The sequence below is a fragment of the Siphateles boraxobius genome, unplaced genomic scaffold (genome assembly GCF_051911475.1).
Source record: "Siphateles boraxobius isolate OS27281-9 unplaced genomic scaffold, OSU_SipBor_1 26, whole genome shotgun sequence".
NCBI lineage: Eukaryota > Metazoa > Chordata > Actinopteri > Cypriniformes > Leuciscidae > Siphateles > Siphateles boraxobius.
Window position 1 is genome coordinate 14,364,363 of NW_027508876.1, and position 24,070 is coordinate 14,388,432.

General features: G+C 36.0%; 1 protein-coding gene across 1 annotated transcript in view; it reads right to left on the reverse strand.

The window, feature by feature from the left end:
• Nucleotides 1-954: 954 nt before the first annotated feature.
• Nucleotides 955-24,070, reverse strand: part of kcnb2b (potassium voltage-gated channel subfamily B member 2b) — a 100,479-nt gene continuing 77,363 nt past the window's right edge. Inside the window, exon 3 of the mRNA XM_077244417.1 lies at nucleotides 955-6,913. Coding sequence (XP_077100532.1) covers nucleotides 4,973-6,913 — 1,941 coding nt within the window. The 3' untranslated portion in view covers nucleotides 955-4,972. The remainder of the gene's footprint in view (nucleotides 6,914-24,070) is intronic.

Below are 24,070 nucleotides of genomic sequence, written 5' to 3' on the forward strand. Positions count from 1 at the left end.
GATTTCATTACATTTTAATAAAAGTCTTAGAGTAATTTGCTTTTATGCAAATGTGTTCTGTGTAATATTGCTTCAAAACTTCTAACATTACTTCAAAAAATCTTTAAGGCCAAAATAATGTTTGGAACAAGTAAATTATATTACGACTAAATAATTTTCTATTTAATAAACAGTTATAGTATTTATATTTAAAAAAATCTACACTTTTCCTCCTATACCCCAGAGGAAAAGCACCCTTGAGCAAGCGGGTGGAATATAGAACGTATTTGATCTTAATATGGCAAGTTTGTCATTCATGATACCACCTATTTTGTCTCAGGCAGTGAAACCTCTCAAGATATTACGTTCGATTACATGTCAGTCAAGTAAACATGTTTATTGTCTTTTGTTTTTCCTACATCCTACAGAAAATACACACAAGAGCAATGAAAGAGGGGGCATCTGAAGAGCCGCAGGAACAGTTCTGTTCAAAACTTTGCTGTCTGTAAGATGTTTTTATCTTATTATGAATACGATATTTTTAAATTAAGTTTTTTTAATGCTCACAAAAGCTGCATTTATTTGATCAAAAGTAAAGTAATTATTTAATATTGTGAAATATTATTAACTTTTTTCTATTTTAATATATTTTAAAATGTCTTTTATTCCTGTGATGATGGCAAATCTGAATTTTCAGCGTCATTACTCCAGTCATCAGTATCACATGATCCTTCAGAAATAATTCTAATATGCTGATTTGGTGCTCAAGAAACATTTCTTATTATTATCAATGTTGAAAACAATTGTGCTGCTTATTATTTTTGTGGAAACTGATGTTTTTTTTTCATGTATACCACATCGATTCGAAAGTCTTCCTGTTTTACATGTTAAGTTATTTGCAATTGTATGTATACATTTGCAGTTTTTCCATACTATGAAGAGGAAAAGGCTTGAAAAAAGACAGGAGATGGAAGGTGCAGAACACAAGTGAGTTATTTACACATTTATTTGATATCCTGCATATGCTAGTAGACTTAACATAGACAATGCGGTTTATTTTACAGAAATGCTGACTTACATGTACCATGACAAAGTGTTCTGTGATCACATAATTGTACAGACTACTACATGCATTCAAAGATGCTGATATGTGCAGAAACAGTCTGCAGTGTAAAGGGGTCTACGGACATTGAGATACAAGATAACATTTAATCAAACAAAAACAGAAAAGAGGCAGTGAGAGGAAGAAATACAATGTAGCAATTATGCATGGGAGAACAGGCTATGACACATGGATGACACATTCATATTTAACCTCGCTTTCAAACAAACAAACAAAAAATAAAATAAAACGCACGCTTGCCAAGACAATATATCACACATGATCATGTAATGAGAAACATGCTTGTTCACAGTCCATCAGCTGTTAGAGTTCATTTTACCCTTTACACATGAGCACAGTCACACAGACACAAATCCCGTTGCATCTACTGCTCCCATAAAGGCTCATGGGAGATGCTTCTACAGTCATATGATGACATGCTACAGGTAAAAAAAAGAAGGTGATTGCCTGGTGTTTTATTTATGAAGAAAACATAAGTTTAACAGTAGCGACTTTGAGCCCCACTCATTTGCCTTGATTCAACAGGTGCTAAATGGTGTGAAACTTTTATTTGTGCAATATTTGAATCTGAACTGCAATCATGAAATACTGCAATACACAGATAAAAACAGTATATTGGGATACCAATTAACAAGATATGATATGTTCAAATGATCAAGGATTTAATTTCTGAGCATATGCAAGCATCTTATATGACATGGGACAGCATTTCATCTTGCTTGTGTTTATGGTATCCGATATCTTTAAAGGGATAGTTCATCCAAAAGAGAAAAGAAAAAGGAAGGTATCATCATTTACTCACCCTCATGTTTTCTCTCTCTCTGTGGAACACAAAAGAAGATATGTTGAAGAATGTTTCAACTGTCCATATAATGAAAGTCATTGGGGTCCAAAACAACACTGAACCCAATTGACTTTCATTGTAAGGACAAAATATCTTCTATGTTCCGCAGAAGAAATGAAGTAACACACATTTGGAAAGACATGGGGGTGAATAAATGACAGAATTTTCATTTTTTTTGTTGAACTATTCCTTTTAAACAGTTGTTGATGTGTATACGGTACTGAGGAAATTGTAGAAGATTTAACATGCTGAAAAAATATCTTGCAAATTCCATTCATTTATCATAACAGAGGTGCCTACAGGCAGTGCTTGCCAGGCACAAAACTGGTAACAAAAATTTCATTCATCGTACCCTCGATAATTATCTCCACATAATATTTGGACACTTGTGTGAATGTCATTGCGTTTGATACAAAATAACACACCAAGAAGCATTTGCATGATGCTCTTATCAACTTTTCTTGATTTTTCAAAGTGATTTGAGTAATTTTTGAGTACATTTTCCTTCTAGTATATACTGTACGTCAACATTTGACAACCAGAAAGTGTCCCAATTTTGAAACTTAACATGTCTTTTTGTAAAATGTTTTGCTTTAAAAGTGTGCTTGTGCTATATATCTTTAAAATAAATGCCACTTCATTTGATATTTTGTTAAAAATATCATACATTTTGCCCAAATATTTTTGGGGGCAATTGTATATGAGGCATATAAAGCACAGCAGGGAAGCTGACCGTCCTGTGGGAATGCATGAGATGGGCCATTATTCAACAGTCTGTCAAAACCAAAACACATGATGACATTCTTTTTAAAAACAACGACAACAAAAGAAACAAGACGATGCTTTCTTTAAATGAGGAAAACGTAGACATCCACCATATTAGAAGAATTAGTGTCGTAGAAAACCTGAGAACTTAATATTACGCATATCTATTACTTAAAGACCTGATTTTTTCCCCCTATAAAAAGTATAATTTTCTGTACAGTGCTATATGAACAAAGCCAACTTATTTATAGCCTTCTCATAAATGTTTATGAACAGGCACGTGTCATTTAAACCACCATATGGCAGGAAATTGTGGTCGTGCAGAATTTTGGTTTAGAAAAAATAGAACCACTGTCAGTATTAATTAATAAAACGTAAAATACTTTTCATGAGCCCATTAAATAATTTCACAAGTTTGTTTTTCATATTTCAAATGAACCTACTTGTAGACATTTATAAAAGACCCTCCTGGTTGATTTTGTCAAGAGAATCTTGTTTGAAGAGTATAACCGGAGTGATTCTGACAGCCACGCAGTGTTTCTGTAAAACGTTAAATCTTTTTTGAGTGGTAACACTGATATTTTAAATATTAAAGATATATCATCTGAAAAATACAATTGAAGTCTCTGCCTGTACACTTACAAATCCATTAGACTGTAAATAAAGTGCCACAATTCTTGGCCTGCATAGATTGCAGTATGCTGTATTGCACTTTCCACTATTGGGTAACCGCGAAAGTCTTGAGTTCCTCCTCCTTGTCTTTTCACAATCTTCATTCGGCCCATTCAGATTTCTCCAAACTCAATGTACATTTTGAACAATCAGCCAACCGCCATGCCAAAGCAAGTAATATACATATACTTCCAGCAATCTTGAAATAAAGGCAACATAAAATGAATAATTTTTCAGGTGACAGGAATAAAAATAAAACAACTCGGCCAGATGATAATACATAACTCAAAGGAGAAATAAATATTCTTCAATACTCAGTAAAACTGAACAAATGTGAGTTTCTGTTAAGAAATGATTCAAAGATTAGGCATCTGAATGATACAGATGTCGTGAAATATGAATAATAATAAAATAACTCATGTGAAAAATTAACTGTAGTGCCATTTACACTACTGTACTGTTGTCAAATAGAAAAAATAATAACTTTGATGTCTTTGTATAAATGAAAACATAGTTTGGGTTTTGGTCCTTTTGATAAACCAAGAGGAGTGAGGGTTTTAGTTTTAAAAGGGAAATGTGTGAACAATATTTGTAGGTTTTAATGACCAGAGGTTTTAATGATTTGATCATTTACTAATTGTACTTAAATCAACTGTTTGCTGTGCTATAGTATATTTGAGTATGTAAAGATAAGTTAAGACATACATACCTGCTGTAATCATGTGTTTGTACGGTGCATGTTTGAACTTAAAAGCAGATTATTAAGCTTGTTTTTTTGAGAAGCTATCGCGATACATAAAAGTCAATAAATAATTAGCATTTTCATCTACTGTATATTATCTGATGGCTATTCCAATTTGGCAACTGTAGGCGTTTATGCAACTTTAATATCAAGAAGAAAAAAAAAAAGGTGGAGCAATCCATCTGGTCATTAAATCAAGATTTTGATGGTGCTAATTTGAGTACCAAACCAAAAATAGTTAAATTAATCAAATAAAATCCCCAAATAAATATGTGATATTATAGACCATTCCTACATCGTAACACAAAACACATCTGCATTATAGGTACACTTTGCTTTTCTAAAGAAAGTCATGATATGTTTCAATACGTCGCTACTTTGCAGCTCACTTTTCACAGTCTTTGATGAAAAATTCCCTCTTAAAAACAGATAAAAGGCTAACTAAAAACCCTTTTGATATCTACTTTGCCCTCTGTGCATTTTCATTGCTGTAGTCTCTATATTTACCGTGGAGTGCTCTTAGCAAACTAAGCACCGTAAAACAGCTTTGTTAATATGCATGCTCATGTTCTGACTGTCTCTATAAAATGATAAAACAGGTGAAAAGGTAAAATGTACAGGTAGGTCAACGATGTCCTCATTGTTTGGTAAATACATTCTAAACAAGCCTCTAGTTTGCACCCAAATTCTCCAGGTCTCATCTGCAAGAACTGCAGTCTCGTTTGCGCTATTGACAATAACACAATTACAAGGGACTTTTCATGCCATGCAAAAATATCTTTCAGACCACATCTGCGTGCCTTTTCTCCCCCAGTGCGCTCCATTCTGTCCAAATGTCAGGCCACAGTCACATCCCGGTTTCACAAGATGGCGAGTGATTGCCATCCCCTGGCATTAGATGGATCTCTGGCGTAAATATGTGGTTCTCCATCTTGTGTTCAGTTTGGTTGGAGTCTGGCTTTTCCTCCTTATTACCACTGACTGCACCGACAGTGCAGTTCTGTGCTGCTCGTTTGGGTGAAGAGATGGCTGCGGAAGCCACTTCCATTTGGTTTTGTTCCTCATGGTACTCCTGTTCCTCCAGGTTCCCCAGAAGTAGCGCCGTCTCACCAGGATGGTATCTGCCGGCCAGCATCTTCGGAGAAAGAACCAAGCCTTTTATTGGGATACTACCCAGCGTCTCCGAATCCGAACAGAGAGGAGAGCATTCTCCCTCCGGGGAGTCATCTTCCAGAAGACTATTGTTGACATCCTGTGGGGAAGAAGTGTTAGGCGGTGTCAGAGGAGCATCCTCTGGCGTTTCAATGAAGTTGACTTTGAGGCCCTTTGTCTTCATTGGATTTGTGCCACGAATGGAGCTTCTGATGTTATCTACAATCTCGTTGAAGTTCTCACCATCTGGTTGCAGGTCAGTGTCTTGGTCGACAGTCCCAGAGTTCTCCATGGGACTTATTTCAGAGGGGGTCAGCTGGCCAAGTTGAATATTCAGAGGTACTTTCGGTTGCATTTGCTGAATCTGCTCTGCTGTATAAGAAGGGGTAGATGCCTTCTCACCCTGTCCAAATTCAGCAGTGCAGCTTGCAAAGCTGTCAACGCTCGATATGCTTCTGACCTCAGTGATGGCTCTTTCCTTGGGTGGCACCTCATTGGCAGTCGGGACTTCCTTCATCTCCAACTCTACCTCATGTTTTAACACGGCCACAGGTTGTGTGCTGTTGGTTGTGCTGAGATCCGAGAAGGACTGTGTCTTTGTCATCTGGTTATACATTTCCTCCAGTTTCTGAACATTCAGATGTTGTGGACTAGGCGTTCTGACATATTCCCGTGACCCGTGTTGGCCGCTGTCGGGAAACTTCTTGTCAAAGGATCTGAGGCTGGTATCCGAGGATGTGCGCTGTGTAATACCCCACCGGCTCGGAGAAAGGTGGTTGTCCATTGGCTGTTTATCGTCATTTTTGTCCACGGCAACGTCCATTAACTCCATGCTTCGTGCGAAGGCATCTTTCAGGTTCATTGAGACAATGCTTCCATTCCTCTTGGCTCGCTCTAAGGCCTCTCTTCTCTTGATGGCTTTCTCCTGTCGTTTCTGCTCCTTGTAGAACTCGGAGAAGTTATTCACAATAATAGGGATGGGTAAGGCAATGACCAGCACTCCAGCAATGCAGCAAAGTCCACCGACTATTTTGCCAAGCAGAGTCTGTGGGTAAATATCTCCATAGCCCACTGTTGTCATGGTGATTGTAGCCCACCAAAAAGAAGCTGGGATGCTGGTAAATTTGGTTGCATCCTCATCCTTCTCTGCAAAGAAGACCAAACTTGAGAATATCATGATTCCCATGGCTAAGAACAATATGAGTAAGCCAAGCTCATTGTAGCTGCGCCTGAGGGTGAATCCAAGAGACTGCAGTCCTGTCGAATGTCTCGCCAACTTCAGAATCCTCAATATTCTCATGATGCGGAATATCTGCACCACCCTCCTCACGTTCTGGAACTGCAGCACACTTTTGTTCGACTCGGTCAGAAAAATAGTGACATAGTAGGGTAATATAGCTAACAAGTCAATGACATTTAGTGGCCCTTTGAAGAATTTCCACTTGTTTGGTGATGACAGGAAGCGCAGGAGATACTCCATTGTAAACCATGCGATACACACGGCTTCAACGTGAGCGAGTTGAGGATTGTCATTGGCTTGGCCAAATTCGTCTGTCACTTGGAGTTCGGGTAAGGTGTTCAGGGACAGTGCAACTGTTGAAAGAACGATGAACAGAATTGATATGATGGCCAATATCTGCAAGAGAAAGAAAAAAAGAAGCTTAAGTTATGATTTATTTTATTTTATTTTCTTTGACATTCTTGGATTATGCAAAATGTACAGTGAATCTTTAGAGAAAATAATTTTGTGGAGTTGCTGAAGTTAAAGTTAAAGTTAGAGTAAAACAATATGTTTAGTTAAATTGTGTAGTCGCTTATGCAACCGACAGAGGCATAAAAGTACAAAGCCCTTCTCTCTCTCTCTCTCTCTCTCTCTCTCTCTCTCTCTCTCTCTCTCTCTCTCTTTCTCTCTCTAAGTGTTAATTTAATTTAAATCCTTAAATAATAACAAATCCATTTTTAGAGGACAATTTAATATTTTTTATATTTGTATTATTTACAATATACTATTTAATTTTCCACTAAAATTGATTTGTTTTTATTTAAGGATGCACTTGCTGTTCAATTAAATATTGTTGGCACCAAGAATCCAATTCAAGTTTAAAAAATAGTGACACGATTTGCCTTGAATTCATCCTTTACATACTCAAAAGCAATCATCAAACTTTTTTTTGCATGCCTGTTCTTGTGTGCTTTTTGCATCTCAAGCATCAAGACCCATTTCCCTGTTCCTAGAACAGCTCTGAAAAATGAATAACATAAAAACCATCTTGCTATGATAAGATTCAGTCTCCATGCTTGTTCTGTTTGTGTGCCGTAGGTGGGACCGGAAACCATAAAAATAAAATATAGCATCCCATTTTCTTTGATTACCTGTGTTAAAATGGACCTCAATGAATGAGCTAGCATATGCTATGAATAACAAACATGGGCATGAATGAAGTGACACAGCTCTCTTCCCATAAATGGCTTCAGTAAATGAATGAGTGGGAGGATCAAGCGTGAGAAGACCTTCCTGCCCATATTGACCAACTGCAGGCTGAGTTTTTCTAGTAAGAGCAGGTCGAAGACAACAGCCGTCCCTTCACGTATCTCTCACTGCACCCTATCTGCTCAGAGTAGTTCATTCAACATGGACCAATTGTCACCCGTCCTCAAACTTTGTGAAGTCATGGCCTTACCAAGCTAGTCTAGCCAACAAAAGTATTACTTTTTGCCTTTTTCAAAAACAGTCCTGGCAATTTTTTGTTCTCTCAATAATTGCTTTTTCTCCTTTAAAGTCTGGCAATCCAGTGAAAGAGGGATTTGGTCATATGTAACTCGTCACATGGACTCACAACCTGACGCACTGTCATAATGTTCTTTATCTTGACTAATGAATATATTTTTGAATCTTCAGAAGTATCAAATTGTAATATAAAAAAACATTTAATACACATTATAATAAATAATATTGTTTAAATGTAAATGAATAAAAAATTTTTTGTTAGACCTTCTTTTGTTGCAGCAGATGAAAGGTGACTATTATTCTGATGGCGGTCGAGAGAAGGTCTCCAGGAGTATTAGGGCTAATGAATCAAATCTTCCATGGCAGCCTTAGAACCTTTTATAAATGAGAGGAGGATTGATATTTATTACAAGAGAGTTCTCTCAATCATCTCTAGCGCAGTTCGGGTGATTCTGAAGGCTACATAGCTTTCTCTGACCTTGGCGTGTCAGAGGAGTGCACAATCTCCTTTTATTTTGAAGAAAGAATTAGTAATTATGAGATTAGTAATGATTATTTTATTCTATTGACAGCCCTAGGCCTTAAAGAGTTTGTTCACCCTCATTCCAAACCTGTAAGAATTTCATTTATCTTTATCTACGAAACACAAATGACGATATTTTAAATAAATTTTGAGAGATTTCTCTCCCTCTATTGACAGTCCACACGACTACCATTTTGTAGCTTCAAAAAGTTCATAAAGAGATTGTAAAACTAATCCATTTGAATTGAGCAGTTTAGTTTTTAGTTTATTATTTTTTGCTAAAATGTAATGCTCTTTAATTTGCACCATTAATGCTAATTATACTGCATGTCTGCAGTAGTGAATAAAGTGATTATGATGTCATAAAGGGTGCGGCTTGAGTGCCCGCTCTTTTAAAACCTCTGAATTGGTCCACTATTACAAGCTGACCGCATACATTGTTGAACCATAAGCTCAAGACCAAAGAACTGGCCATGAAATGAGCTAATGCCTTTTATCTCAGTCCACAAAGCTCACGCTGTTCTACATTTTGTAAAGCAAGAGCGCTTGTGGTTCAGGAAGTATAATAATGAGCACTCAGTGGAAACCTATTAGCAGAATGTCCCATCAGTCAAGCATGGATTTACTGAAGAAGTGTGAAGTCATGGTGTTCTAAGGACACGAAATGCAGTCTCACTTCTACTCTCCTGAGCAACTTCAATCCCATTCCGGATTACAGCAATAGCAATGTGTCCTTTATCTGTACTGCATGTGCAGTAGCTACTTGTACACAATGTGTTGTGAAATTCATTTAGCTACTATAAGTCATAAACTTTATTTATCCTCCCACCCCAGCACTTTCTATCAATCGGTCACATGCTTGCACTTCACAAACAGCTGGAGCCACATTGAAAATCACATACCCACAGGCAACATTACAGAGAGTGGGGTCAAATAAATACGGACCAAAGTGTCTGATCTTTTTTCCGTGAATTCTATAGTGGCCAGCATTAACTTAAATGAAGTGGGAGTTGTTAAAGAGATAAATTACAATGTGCATCCATGTCTGCTTCATGGGTTCATTGGGATAATCCTTTTGGAAGGACCCAAGGTCTTCTCATTCTGACCCAGGAACAAGTCTGCAAGGTCGCTTGCTTCTGATTTTCTGTTCACGTCATTGCCTGTAGTTGTTTTGACTGTAACAAAAGCTCATCCAGCAGCTTCCAATAAATCTATAAAATGTGTTACGTAAGTTTTTAGATTAAATGTTTTGTCCAGCATGTGGTGCAAAGACAAATGCAACGAAAAGGGGGGAAAATATCTAAAAAGACCTGGCATTTTACATATTCAAACATTTTCCATATTAATTTGAAGTCATTTTAAAGTCAAGTAGCATTTTAATTGACAAGTGCAAAATTAAACTATTTTAATATTTACAATTTTAGTCTTAGTAAAATGAACTAAAACTAAAATGCACAAATATGACATGATGAAATATTTACAAAATGTAAAGAAAAAATTGGTCAAAGGACAACTATCACTATATTGTAAGAAAAAATTCATAGAAAAACTGAAAAGGTACTGTTCATTTTCTGCCAGGACATTATTTGTTTTTTTAACCCTGAAACACAAAACAATGAGAAGCGTAATTCAAAATATGGGTAAAACTCCTGTGACAAATCAATATGGAAAATATATATTGAACACTGTATGCGAGACAAAATGACTGGCATATTCACAAAGAGTTATCCAAGACTGCAGCAAATAATCAAAGGGCTATGGACGTATTCCCAGGCTGGCCGATGTTTCTCAGACCGGTTTGTGTCATCGGAATGTGAATGAGGAGAGCAAATAAATAAAAGAAATTCCACTTCAACTTCTGCTTATGTGGACATAAGTCATACTCAGACAAGCTCAAGAGCCTTTGGTCTTGCCACATCCAGCTAAACCAAGAGAGTTGAGCAAGCATCTTTTAACATCCTATCGTTCCTCGTTCCAAATCTTTTCATTCAAAGATGTTCAATACTGAAAGACTTAAATCTGGCCAAACCCACTAAAGCATGCAACATCTTCTTGCTTTATGGTCCCAAGGTTTTAGTCACCTGTCAGCTCTTCCATCCAGACCTATGGATATGTTCTGCACTGGGACACTAACTTCCGATCTTTCAACTGTCACGGCACAGCTGTGTAATTTCATGTCTCGGCCTGGTTGGCTCTTACCTACACAGCATGCAAGAAAAATGCCCTGGGCCACACCAGTCTTTCTGTCAACCTAGAGAGGTTATTGATTGAATACACATCACATTATGGACACTGCAAAGAGCAAGCTCTGCCAAGCCATATCGACTGGCCACTTTGTACATAATCGTGCTTGATGCACCTTGAAGTGGGACAGTTTGTTGTCCCACGTCATCAATACGTGTGCACAGATGGGGTTATTTCTTAAGTATGAGATTAATTCTTGTCGTTATGACTGGGGAAATGCTGAAGGATCACCCAATGTGATACTCAAATATTGTTATTAAGAGAGTCAGAGGAATATATGGAACATGGTGCTTGCTGTTCCAACAGGGAGAAAATGTGAAAAATTTGGAGCTCATTGTGGAGCTTCCTTCATAGAGACAAAAGATCAACGGAGAAAAATATATATAGTATTCAGGTTGAGTGCCAGGCATGAAATGTTACATTGCATCAGTAAATGTTTATTTATACGACACCATTTTCAACCAAAAACAGAACTCATTTTATGCCTTTTGCCCATTCGCTTACACGACGACAACGTTTTGGGGATCTGAAACTTTTGAAAACGGGTTTTAAAGTGCATGTTTTTGAAAAAGATACCATTATCGTCATCGTGTAAACTGTAAAAACATGAATTTGTGGCATCATGCACATGCGTATTACATCTTCAGTCTATAGGCTCGTGGTTTTTCTAAGTGACGTCGCCAACTATTGGCCTGATATGCATAATACAGCTTTTTAATCGTTTTTGCATATTCGTGTGAATGGGGATCCTTTAATTCAGAACTGTTGGATCAAAAATAGACAAAGTAACTGACAATATTGTCTCTAATATGTAAGTAACTCAATATTAACATCTTGTTTATAGAACTGCTGTATTAAAAGCAATATTGCACTCACAATTAGGCTGATACTTTGGGAACATCTGGTGTGATATTGCTTAACTGTATATCAAATGTATGAAACTTTAGCATTTGTAGGATGAGACAACAACAGCAAATTGATATGCATCACTTTTTCATGAAAGCTCTGTCAGTACAGTCCATTTAAAAGTTACAGATGTTATATACTACCACATTATGTTCTATTGCTCAGCTACGGAGCGGGGACATGTTGTTGGGAGAAAAAAATGAGATTTGAATTATATTACAGGAAAAATTATATTTGAATACTTTTGCATGCTCTCAAAAAAAAGTATTGCATTCTCTCAAGAAACTTTGCATGTTCTCCTACAGCATTTTGTGAACAAATGCAAAGCTTCTCGGGAATGCAAAAGTTTTGCGAGAGAAAGCAAACTCATTGAAATATATATTTTTTATAATTTTAATTATTAATATTGAATTAGTTTCCATACTTCCATACATGAATGGAAATGCTTGGTGTTTTTGAGACCAGCGTTTTCTTATTATGCAGTTTATTTCTTATTTATCATAATAGTCATGAGATACCAGCTCCAAACCTTTGAAGTTACTATAGTTTCTAAGCATTGATTTATCCCAACGAATTTTGGCTGTTTAAAATATGGCGAATAAAATGAAACAAATGCTAATGTTGCTGAGCTTCAGGAGGTCAGTACGTGTTTGACTGCCATGGCAAATACGAGTGATGTGATGTGGCACTGGCTAAAGACAGCTTTGCTCGGATCGGTCCCAGGCTCATCTCCACATATGTTGAGACCCCGGAGTCTTTATTGACTGGGCTATGAAAAATTTTGGTAGTACAAGCTCCAAGGTTTTAAGGGCTTTGGGAGCTAAGCCAATCTCAGCTTCAAGAGAAATGACCGCTTGATCTATAAAGCAGAGAAAAAAAACACAGACAAATCAAGTAAGGAGTGTCAAGTGGCCCACATATGATATTTCATGATGCAGAGATACGCTTCACTGAATGCTCGGTCTACAAATTACACCACTTCTTCAAGATTCTAACAACCCCACAGTGGAGTACCTGAATATAAAAGAAGATTCCATCGATGTACTTGATTAAATTCAGTCCTTTGTGTGTCATGCTCTGGATGTTTTCAATTAATGACGCTAATAAAGACAACCTTTAACCATTCCTAATATGATCAATAATGCGTCTCGACATGCTTTAGTGAATATTTCATCACCACTCAGAATGTTCCTCTAAATGAGGCCCTTAATCTAAAATTCACTTATACAGACATCACTTATCGCTTTTGAGACATAAGGAAAAGACAGAGGTGCAAACAAAACATCCAGTTTTTAAAATCAATTTGACAAATGACTGCCATGTATAATTGATGCACTGTTGTAAAAGGTTGAGGGGAAACCCTGAAGCCACGGCTTCTAGTGTAATGACTTTCCAATGGGTAAATCTAATCAGACTGAAAGTGCTAGCTATTAGCTCTCATTGACTCACCAAGCCATTCATAGCACCGCTGCCATAGTCTCGTTCTAAACTTGAGTCTGTATCTTCACGCTTGACATCATCTCTTCAAAGTCTATCCTTCTCTCTTTGACAGATGCCAATATTATTGACACAGCTTCTCTTAAACCGTTCGTCAAAGGCTCAGAGAGAACAATCCAGCCTTGAGCTTCAATGCGAGACAATTCTTTGAATGCACCAGTAAATACCCTTGTAAATGTTGTACAGTAGGTTCTGTGACGGATTGATGGGTGTGGGGGAGTGGAAGAAAACACTCTCTGTCATACACTGAAAGCTGAGCCAGGTTTGGAGAAATAGAGCAGCAGTTTTCCACAATGTACCTGCCAATCCATACGATCCAATCAATATATATATATATAATAAGAATAATTTAGTGCAGATATGGCTGGGTTATATAGCCTAAACCATTATAATTGTATTATTTTATTATAATTAAAGTTCAGCATTATATACATATATACTTGATATACAGTATATCTCAATTTGTATGTATTTGCTCTTAAATTGTTTTTTTTTAAATATAAAAATACAAATAAATATAATATAAAAATTAAAAAAAATCCCCAGAGGAATAATTTGAAACAAATAGCCATTGCAGTACACAAGTAAATTGAAAGTGTTAAAGGCAAAATAGTGTTGTTATTCACTAAAACTATTTATAAACATTTTGGTAAATGAAACAAAGCTGAAAGAAAATGAAATGTAATATAAATATTAGATGATAAACAAAAAGATTCATAATGTTGCCTAACAGAAACAAATAGGTTGAAGTTGAAGTACAAAAATTGCTAAAACTAAAACTGAATAAAAATAAACCTATACAGATATAAAATAAAAAAGACCATATAAAATACCCTTGAAGAAACGGGAAACACACAACAGGCCAGAGCATCCTTCCTCTTCAACATGCATGCCATGCTTCCATTACTACTGGCAGTCATTTAAACATAGTCAGTTTTATTCAAAGGAGGGCACTCAGCATTTTGGAGTCTTTTTTTTTGTCTTGTAACTATGCAACGGCACTCTCTAGATTCAGTCAATCTATACCTTAAAATGTGAAGCTCAGTTCATGAGCAGCATCTCCAGCTGTGTGGGCTGATAGGACATGAAAGGAACCGTAATGAATAACAGATTCACACCCACTCCCTCACTGGTCATCCTTTCTTTCTTTCTTTCTTTCTTTCTTTGGAATGTTTTGCAGGCTATCAGCATTTCAGAAACGGAGAGTTGTGCAGCTTAGAGCTGTGAGCTACTGCATTATGGGAAGAGATGCCCGTGTAACTTTAACTAATTGGTGTTTCTACTCACTGCGAAACATTTTCAGAGAAGGATGACTTGAGTTTTCCCTCTCTCACATTCCACACACTCTTCTCTGGTGCTTTTCCAAGTAATGATAGCCTCTTAAAAACCATCTCTTGCAGTCTGCCATCTGTTCTCTGAACATATTCAAGGTCTGTTGCTGAATTTTGTCTTTTTCTAATTTGCTCATGACTTGCAAGCACCATGTCACTTACAGCAAGCATGCTCATTCTAGTGTAAATATGTACTAATACACAAGGCTAACAAAACAGAGAGAGACTATTGACCCGGAAAACTAATTAGGGAAATACAGTATTACTGTAAAATTAGTGATGCATACAGTAATCAAAAGAATAATAAGCAGGACCACACAGTATCAAAATCATGATTGCTAAATATTTAGGCAAATTCAGTTAATGCTTTCAGCTTTCTTTCTGTGATTTAAGACACATTTCACCTATTTAAATCCATTCCACAGTTTTATGCAGATTTCCCCAAAAAATCAGCTCAGAAAATGTGAAAAAAATTCTTAAATTTCTAAATATACTCATAGAGAATAATATTTAGTATAATAAAATATTTAAAATAATAATAATGGAAACATAATTATTAATTACATGTATTATTTAAGATTTTTTTAAAGAAAATTAATATTCTTACTCAGCAAAGACACATTAAAGTGATGAAATGTGACAAAGACATTTATATTGTTACGAAAGATTTGTATTTCGCACTTTTGCACTTTCTATTCATCAAAGAATCCTGAAAAAATGTATAATGTCATGGTTAAATGTTAAATCAAATTATAATTATTAACTCTCTCTGGGTTGGAAATGGGCACTTGCAAAAAAAATTGGAATTCATTAATGAGTAATAATAATAAAGTATATAATATATATATATATAAAACACTTCTGATAGATGTAACAGTTTCCACAAAAATATTTGCAGCACAGCTGTTTTCAAAATTAATAGAATTCATAAAAAATGTATAAAATTAATTTCAAAATTAAAAGTTAATAAGAAATATTTCTTGTGCAGCAAATCAGCATATTAGAATGATTTCTGATGGATCATGTGATTTACGACTGGGTTAATGATACTGAAAATTCAGCTTTGTCATCACATTACTAAATTACATTTTAAAATATAGAGAAATAAAAAATGTCTTACAGCATAAGAGCATAAGAGACTTCTTATGGTCACTAAATAATTACCGACCCCAAACTTTTGTATAGTGTGTAAATATCATATTATCATTTCATTAATAGTTTAGGCATGTATAGAGCTTTAAGTAAGACTGCAATAGAAACCTTATTCTGTGTAATATATCTGCTCCCAGAAACCATACCTCTATGATAACGGCACAAGAATAGCAGCAAAAACAAGACAACTGAAATAGTATAGATTTGAAGTGTAAATCAGTGTGCGGTTCCGGCAAAATCAATGGATTTTAATGTGCAGTTCTGTCATTTACAATTATGCTTAACACCTCCAACAGAGAGGTTATTTCTACAGCCAAACTGAACTTGAGAGGAGCTGAAGAGAAATGCAAAGTCATGTAGGGAGAATCTCACACCCCTTTCCTGAGATGTGCGATTAAGACGTTTGACAGTTCTAGAAATGACATGATTATCCGTAATGGAATCCGGCTCTGTTTATCTCCTTTCTCATATATATGTCTCAATTCTGCCCCGCATCATTGTGTGATTACTGTTGCAAAACGTCCTCGTGACATTTATGACAGATGAGCCGGTGAATACGAGAGCTTGCAGGTTTTTATATGAACATTGATTAAACCGAGTCTCGATTAAATTGTCCTTTCACTTTCACTTGTGTACGGCCCATTTTTTGCTTCCAGAGAGTAAGTGACACTTTGAGGATTTTGAACAGCCTCCCTAATAAACCAAACACTAAAAGACTGAAAAAAATAAATAAAATGTTCTTCTGATGGCTAAAAAATAAATTAAAAAGCTAATTATGATTATATATATATATATATATATATATATATATATATATATATATATATATATATTATATACACAGTATCTACCTATATATATATATATATATATATATATATATATATTATAAACTCAAATAAAATAAAATAAAAACAATAAAAACAATATTGACATTTAATAATAATATTAGAAATGTATATATTTGATAAAATTAACAACACACACACACACACACACACACACACACACACACACACACACACACACACACACACACACACACACACACACACACACACACACACACTCACAAACACACTCACAAACACACACACACACACACACACACACACACACACACACACACACACACACACACACACACACACACACACACACACACACGCACGCACACACACACACACACACACACACACACACACACACACACACACACACACACACACATATATATTGTATAGGCTACTCACTCTCTTTCCCAAACATCCCATGTGTGATCTCAATGTGATCAGATGTGCTTTGCAAAGTGAACATTGAAGAATAGACACTGAGGAATATAAAATGTAATTGGATACCAAAAAAATAAATAAATAATGCAGTCATAAATTTTAAGCACTAAGATTTATGGATGCATCTACCCAGTCGGGCACGTTCTCCGATCACTGTCTGCATTGATTGTGAAATGTGATTTCATTTTATCTGTCGTAGTTGCAGCTAATATAGCAATTAGTCTAAAGTTCCTATTGATATTCCATATCCAAATACCAGATCCAGGCATTTAATGTCAAGAGGATTTAGAATCTCATTCCCTTTCTAGAGTATAAGGGGTGGAGGGATAAGAAATTGGAAATAAATAAAAACAAAGGAAAGTTCATGCATTTTCATGAACAATAGAACAAGCTCAAAACCCAGCTGTCCCAAACCACTATATTAGCAAACTCTTTTGTCTCTTGCTGCCGGTGTGTAAAAGAAAGCTCTCATCCACTTAATAGGTAGTTTAATGAAAGCACCCTCTGATAAAGAGCTAAGTTCTTGCTTTGACTCTATCCTTTCTCAGTATGACACTATTTGAGTAGCTGTCCTTCAGGCTGAATTATGCATGCAGAAGATTGTATGCCCTTTGAGAATACACTGCACGGAAGAACGACTCGTCTCATCATTTTCTATTTAAGTTGTTTTAGGCATGCTAGCTCCATTCACAACAGTCTCCTTGAGAGCAAACATTGAATGTCAGTAATAATAATAATATTGACAGTAAGTTGACATCTTTGATATCATACCTCAAGCATTATGCAGGTTATTTCAGACTTGAGTGAGTCAGTCAGTTGTCAAATTGAGGTAGTACAGTAATTTGAAAACTCACGTACTCGGCAGCACATCTTCAAGGTAGAGGCGGCCACAGTTGAAATGCCTTGAGTGAGCTGTCTGACTTTGGGGATACCTTCCAGTTCGATCCATAAGTGTGAAAAAACCAGGCCAAAGGTTTATGTGACTCCACATACTGTCAAAATGACTGGAATGTCACACTTTTTGTGGAGTTATGTACACCAGTGGGCTTTTTTAAAGGCTGTTCACTTTCACAACATGCAGAAGTATTTAAGCTATGCACAAAATTGGAATATCACATAAAACATTTGTGAATAAAGCAGCATTTCCATCCCATATGTTCAAGATAAAAAAATCGTCACTTTCGTGGGAAATTGGTGCAAAATACCTGTAATAAAAATGGACGCTGTTGCAATCGAGGCAGCCACTGTGGATCTTTTAAATTTTAAATTTTTTTTTACAGTACATCATAAATGACTTGCACCTCAGAGCGCGCAGACAAACGCAATAAACGTTATCTTGTCGTCTTGCGTTCGGATGCCTGGTGTAAGTAATTTTGCACCTACATGTTAAGTATCAGTCATTAGAGTATTAGTAGACTGCTTAATATCTGCTAACATTTTATTTTGATGGTCCCCAACAGACATTCTACTGACTATAAGTACCTTTGCAAGTACGTCAATTTATTTTACTAACCCGAACCCAACAATCAACTAATACTCTAAGAGTTAGTTGACATGTAGTTACAAATTAATGAGAGTTAGTTGACATGTTGCTTATAGTTTGTAGTAGGGCTTGGCGATAAACGATAATGATAATTATCACAATATAAATGATAATTAGAGTTTGATATAATGTTTATGCACCAAAAGTAGAACGAAACAGCGCTACTCATTTTAACCGTGCAACACGAACCATTTATCTTCTCGGCTCAAACAGCAGCGCAGCGTTTACTCGCTGATCGGTCTCAGTCATGTGACTGTTGTGAGATCCAGCGAGAAGCGCATGCATTTAGTGAAGAACACAAATGTCTCTGTTATTTAAACTAGTTTACAACCAGTGGAAACAGGAGAAACACTGCGCAACAATCAGTCAGAAGGCTTTTCAATCTACAAATTGCCATTATCTACCATGGATTTAACACTAGCTGCACCATGGTATTGTGGAAGAAATGTGGGATATTCATATATATTTTTATTATTTTAATGTAGACATGTATTAAATGTATTTGTCATATCCAGCAGCTGGAGTGCCCTTAATCTCCACCAGAAGGCACTTCTCCCTAGTCCTTTACCATTGCATAACAAACTACATTTCCCATAAACCTTTGCCTGGACTCAGTATTGTGTGATTACTTCCACCTGTGCATCATTAACTTGTTAACCTGGCCTATAAAAGCTGTGTTGCCCAGTCCCAATTCACTATCCGTCCTAAATAGTATTCGAAAATACAATTAGTACGTGCCAAATCGTAGTATGTTGAAATGAGTGTTCCAAAGATACTCGGATGGTCTACTATTTCTGGTCAGAATCCGAAGTGCAGATCGATGCGCACTCTAACGGCTAATATTGCCCACAACCCATCGCGCGTTGGATGAGGATTCGGTTAGAACTACAAACATGAGTGAAAAGTGTTAAAAAAAAATAAACTACAGACATGGAGGACGCGCGAGTCCGGCGGTTATGTAGAGAGGTTCAGATAAAGAGAGGTTCAGAGAAAGTTTGAGTGATTAATCATCAATATCTAACCTGATGAAAATGTATTTATTCAACGTTGTCTATATTGCATCTGCAGCAGCATTGTGAACTTTTGTAAAGATACGTTTAGCCATTAACTTTTAATTGCATCATTATATTCAAATTGCAAACACACGAGGAGAGTCTCCGCATGAAAGACTCACGACTGGCAGATGAACCTGCTCTCCGAAACGGTAGGAAATCAAATTAGACTGAATGGAGGATTTTAACTGTGACAAAATGATTGACAGGGCAGTTTATGGTGACAGGATGCACGCAACAGATCAGTCCGTTAAAGATGACGTGATAGTATGTCCCAAAGCTTGCCTACTCTTTTGCTACACACTCAAAAGTATGTACTTTTTCTTCACAAAAAGAGTACATACATTTAGGTCGTAGTACAAGTAGGCGAATTGGGACTGGGCCCGTGTCTTTCAGTCAGTCTTTGTCAGTTGCTGTTTTTGTGAGGATGTAGCGTATGTTTTGCCTAGTGTTCTGGATTGCTTGTTCATGTTTGGATTATCTGGTTTTATAAAATTTCTGCTTGCATTTGGATCCAGTCTCTCTTCTTCCCTACATTGACTGTTACAGTATTTAAAAAAATTAAGTAATACAATTACAGTATTTTTTGTGCGCTATAGCATTTGTGCGTTTATATATTTAGGCTACTGTTTTTCATACAAATACCATAGAATCCATATAGTTACATTATACCATGGTAGTGAGGTGCTATATGCGTGGTTTTAACTGTGGTTATCATGATCTAAATGTATGCTACTGTGGAAAACCAATGGTTAATTTTAATAAAACTCAAACAGTGAGAATATTTCAATTTGACCATATAAAAATAAGGTTAACATTTTTACAGATGTTACTATTTTGGTTAACGAAGATACATTTACATTTGCATCCTAGTAAGCTAATACTACTGTCAAAACATGTAGCCTAATATTATTAATATTGCAGCCTGCACTGCAAACTGTGCTGAAGATACGCATCAAAGTCAGGAAACACAAACCTGTGTTTGTACCCGTTAGAACATGCTAAAACTAAGAAACACATTTTAAAGATATTTATTGTGTTGAGGTAAAATGACTGGAAAAGAATTCAAAAACAGTGTTTGTTATATTCTAACAATTTGTTGGGCCATATCACCCAGCTCTATTAGTAGAATTTCTAAACTGGACTATCAAAATAAAGTGTAACCATTTACATTTTTACTAGGGGTGGGAAAAGATGAATCGCGATTAATCGCATCCAAAATAAAAGTTTGTGTTTACATAATATATGTGTGTGCACTGTGTATAATTATTTTGTATATATATATTAATACACACACATGCATGTATATATTTAAGAAATATTTGCATGTATATACAGTATATATTTATTTATAATTTATATTATATATAAATATTTTATATATAAATAAAAAAATTTTCTTATATTTATACATGCATGTGTGTGTATTTATATATACAAAATAATTATACACAGTGCACACACATATATTATGCAAACACAAACTTTTATTTTGGATGCGATTAATCGCGATTCATCTTTTCCCAGCCCTAATTTTTACATTTTATTTTTTAGTGCCACTCATAGTCCTCCATATACTTGCTGTAAAGTTGTACTTAGTTTATGAAAAATAATAAGTGTAGAAAATAGATGCATGATAACTCAACACATGATTTTATATTTACTTGCAGAGCACGTCTCCCTAAAATGCCTGAAATACTGTATGCCTATATGATCAGAGTGAACTTCCTTTTATCTTTAAAATGAGTTTCCCGGGATGACGCACTGTAAGCATTATTTTACTGAGCTGGTGAATATTGTATGTCCACTGGGAATAGAAAAGAGCAGTTGTATAGCCACTTTTAATCAGGTTTAAATAGGATCTGTTTAAATGATGTTCTCATGAATAAATTTATTAAGCTGTAAACTCAGCAGTCAGTCTCAAATTAATTAACATACGCAGGAAAAACAAGCTGATTCTTATCTGGCAGTACAATTCACACGCTCACTTAAGTGCCTCTGTCTAAGTTAGCTGTAACAGTTTTAAATGAAGCTTACAGAGAATCTGCAATATTCTAGAGGACATTAGAGGGTGAGGGTCCTTTTCACTTGAAACGGGTTATGAACGCCACTTGTAGAAGCGTGCGTATAATGAAAAGCTCTTGGTTTGCATTAGCCTGACGGCCAGATAATGACATGAATTCTTGAGACAAAGGTGCCCCGGCATTGTGGTGATGATGGTGTATGCCATCGCCATGACAACGGATAAATGGATCTCCCATTCATGGATGGGATTGTGAGGGAAACAGGCAGAGATCTGCATAGAAAAGACGCATGTTTATTTCAGCGAGATCAATGGTCTGTTCTGAGGGGGTGTTTTCTTTGCTGCAAAACTTCCTGTTATTCTTCCAGTTATTTGCCTTTGGCAGCTAATGAATCAAAAGTCGTACGCATTCACAGGAAATAGCTTTCCTTCACAATGCAAAATATGCTGGAACAGACTGAAATTTATGCAGTTATTTTTACTGATAATATTAAATGAAATGAAATTACCCTCTAAAAAGTATTGCTTCACTTATTACAAACCACTTTCTAAATCCCATATCAGCCTCAACCAGTTGAACAATAATAGGATAGACATGAAACTTCTCTTTTAATTAAAAAAGTGAAAATTTGTTTAACAGCAGTTTTTAAAAAAGGCAAATGTGCACAAATTTCAAAAGATAACTGTAATTAATTATTAACCAAAATTTGAGGAATGGAAAGAAATAACGAGAGCTGCTGGGTGCTGTCTGTAGCTTTATGAGGTGCTGATGGGACGGCTGGGCTTAAGGGAGGCTGGATGCTATGCCCTCTCTCTTCACGGGAGATTTACTTTCATTTATTCAAATGAGCGCGAGCACACATAATCATTTGGACATTTAGGAGGGACACTTCATGATGGAGTGCTGTCAGATTTCAGCAACACAATCCACTGCATTAAAAACCCATGCAGAGTCATTTTAGTGCTCGTAATTCCTGAGCACTGAGGGGGTAGGAGGAAGTGACATCAGACAAACTCAAAAGTTTCCATGCTGTGCTACTAGCAGGTCAAGAAGTATTATTTGACAGCTCTTCTTGTAGGGAAAGAATTAGTAACCGGATATAAACTCTTATATCCTTACTAGAAATCCTATTACAGTTATCCCAAAACGTCCTCACACAGAACGTTAACAGTATATATGCTTCTGTCGACTGTGACTCTCTCTCACTCTCTTTATCTCTCTGACAGAGGCATTCAGAAATTACATAAGTCTAACTACTTAACCACTAATACGATGGATGGCTAGTGCCAAGCAGACCTGTGTGTCAGCGTCAAGGAGAGAACATCTAGGGATTTAAGCATTGCTTGAGGGCAAATTAACAACCACTGAAAAGCAGGAGGTTGCGGTGGGACCATTTATCTGTGTCCTTCACAACAAGGCTTCAAAGTAAACTTGTTAAAGTTATAAAGAAAAGAGTTCCTCTTTTATTTTTACTGAAATAAAAACTTTTTTTTTTTTTGAAAGTCAATGGGGACCAGTGTTGTTTTGGACACCATTGACTTTCACTATATGGATCAAAACATTCTTCAAAATATCTTATTTTACCGCAATTTATTTTGTTGAGCATTTTTTGTAACATGACTATGATATATTATGCTTTGTATAATACAATATAATACCATAAAATAGAATTAGAGATTATTATGATCATATATACAAGAGATTATTATGATCATATACATTGTGTTCCTCAGAAAAAAAGAACATTACGCAGGTTTAGAAAGGAGATGAGGGTGAAAAATGACAGAAGTATCGCTTTAACTTTATTGTGGATAACCATAGATGTAGACCATGATGTAGACCTTGGTAAATGTGGCAGAAAAAAAGTTTTCGCATTATAGCACTGCTTTTTCATTGATATTCTGTGCAAACATGCACTAGACGGACGTGTTTGACACAGCGCTTCACTTAAAAAATTGTTCCACTGACTCTGATTTCTCTGTGAATGGCCCCTAAAATGCTCATATAATAATCCAACAATCTCAAAGAACTCAAAAAATTCAGTCTTAGGAAGAAAGAATCATAAAAAAAGGATAAAGGAGAAGGATACATTATTAATAGAATACCAGTGCCTCCGCAGGGATGTTTGGTTCGTCAGTTTTGTGTGCTAGTATAAAAACAAATCCTATAACAAGGATAAGTTTGCTTCATGAGGCGTTTGGTGTCTTAACTGCTCCATCTTAATGGCACTTTCCTTTAACTTTAATTCTAGCTCATAAAACCCACAGACAAGGGATGCCTCTTTAAACATTTCCTGTGTGATCATTTAATAATTTGTCTAGTATGCAAATAGTAAATAGTAGCCATTAAATGCTAAACAGCATATTTTTAATTTGGATGCTGTGTTTGGAGCTTTAACACTGCTACTGAAATAGCCTGGAGTCATTAATATGCTTTGTAAAATTTGAGACCTCATGCTGTGTCATGAATTTACTCTGAAGAAAACAAAAAGGAAGCCTGGC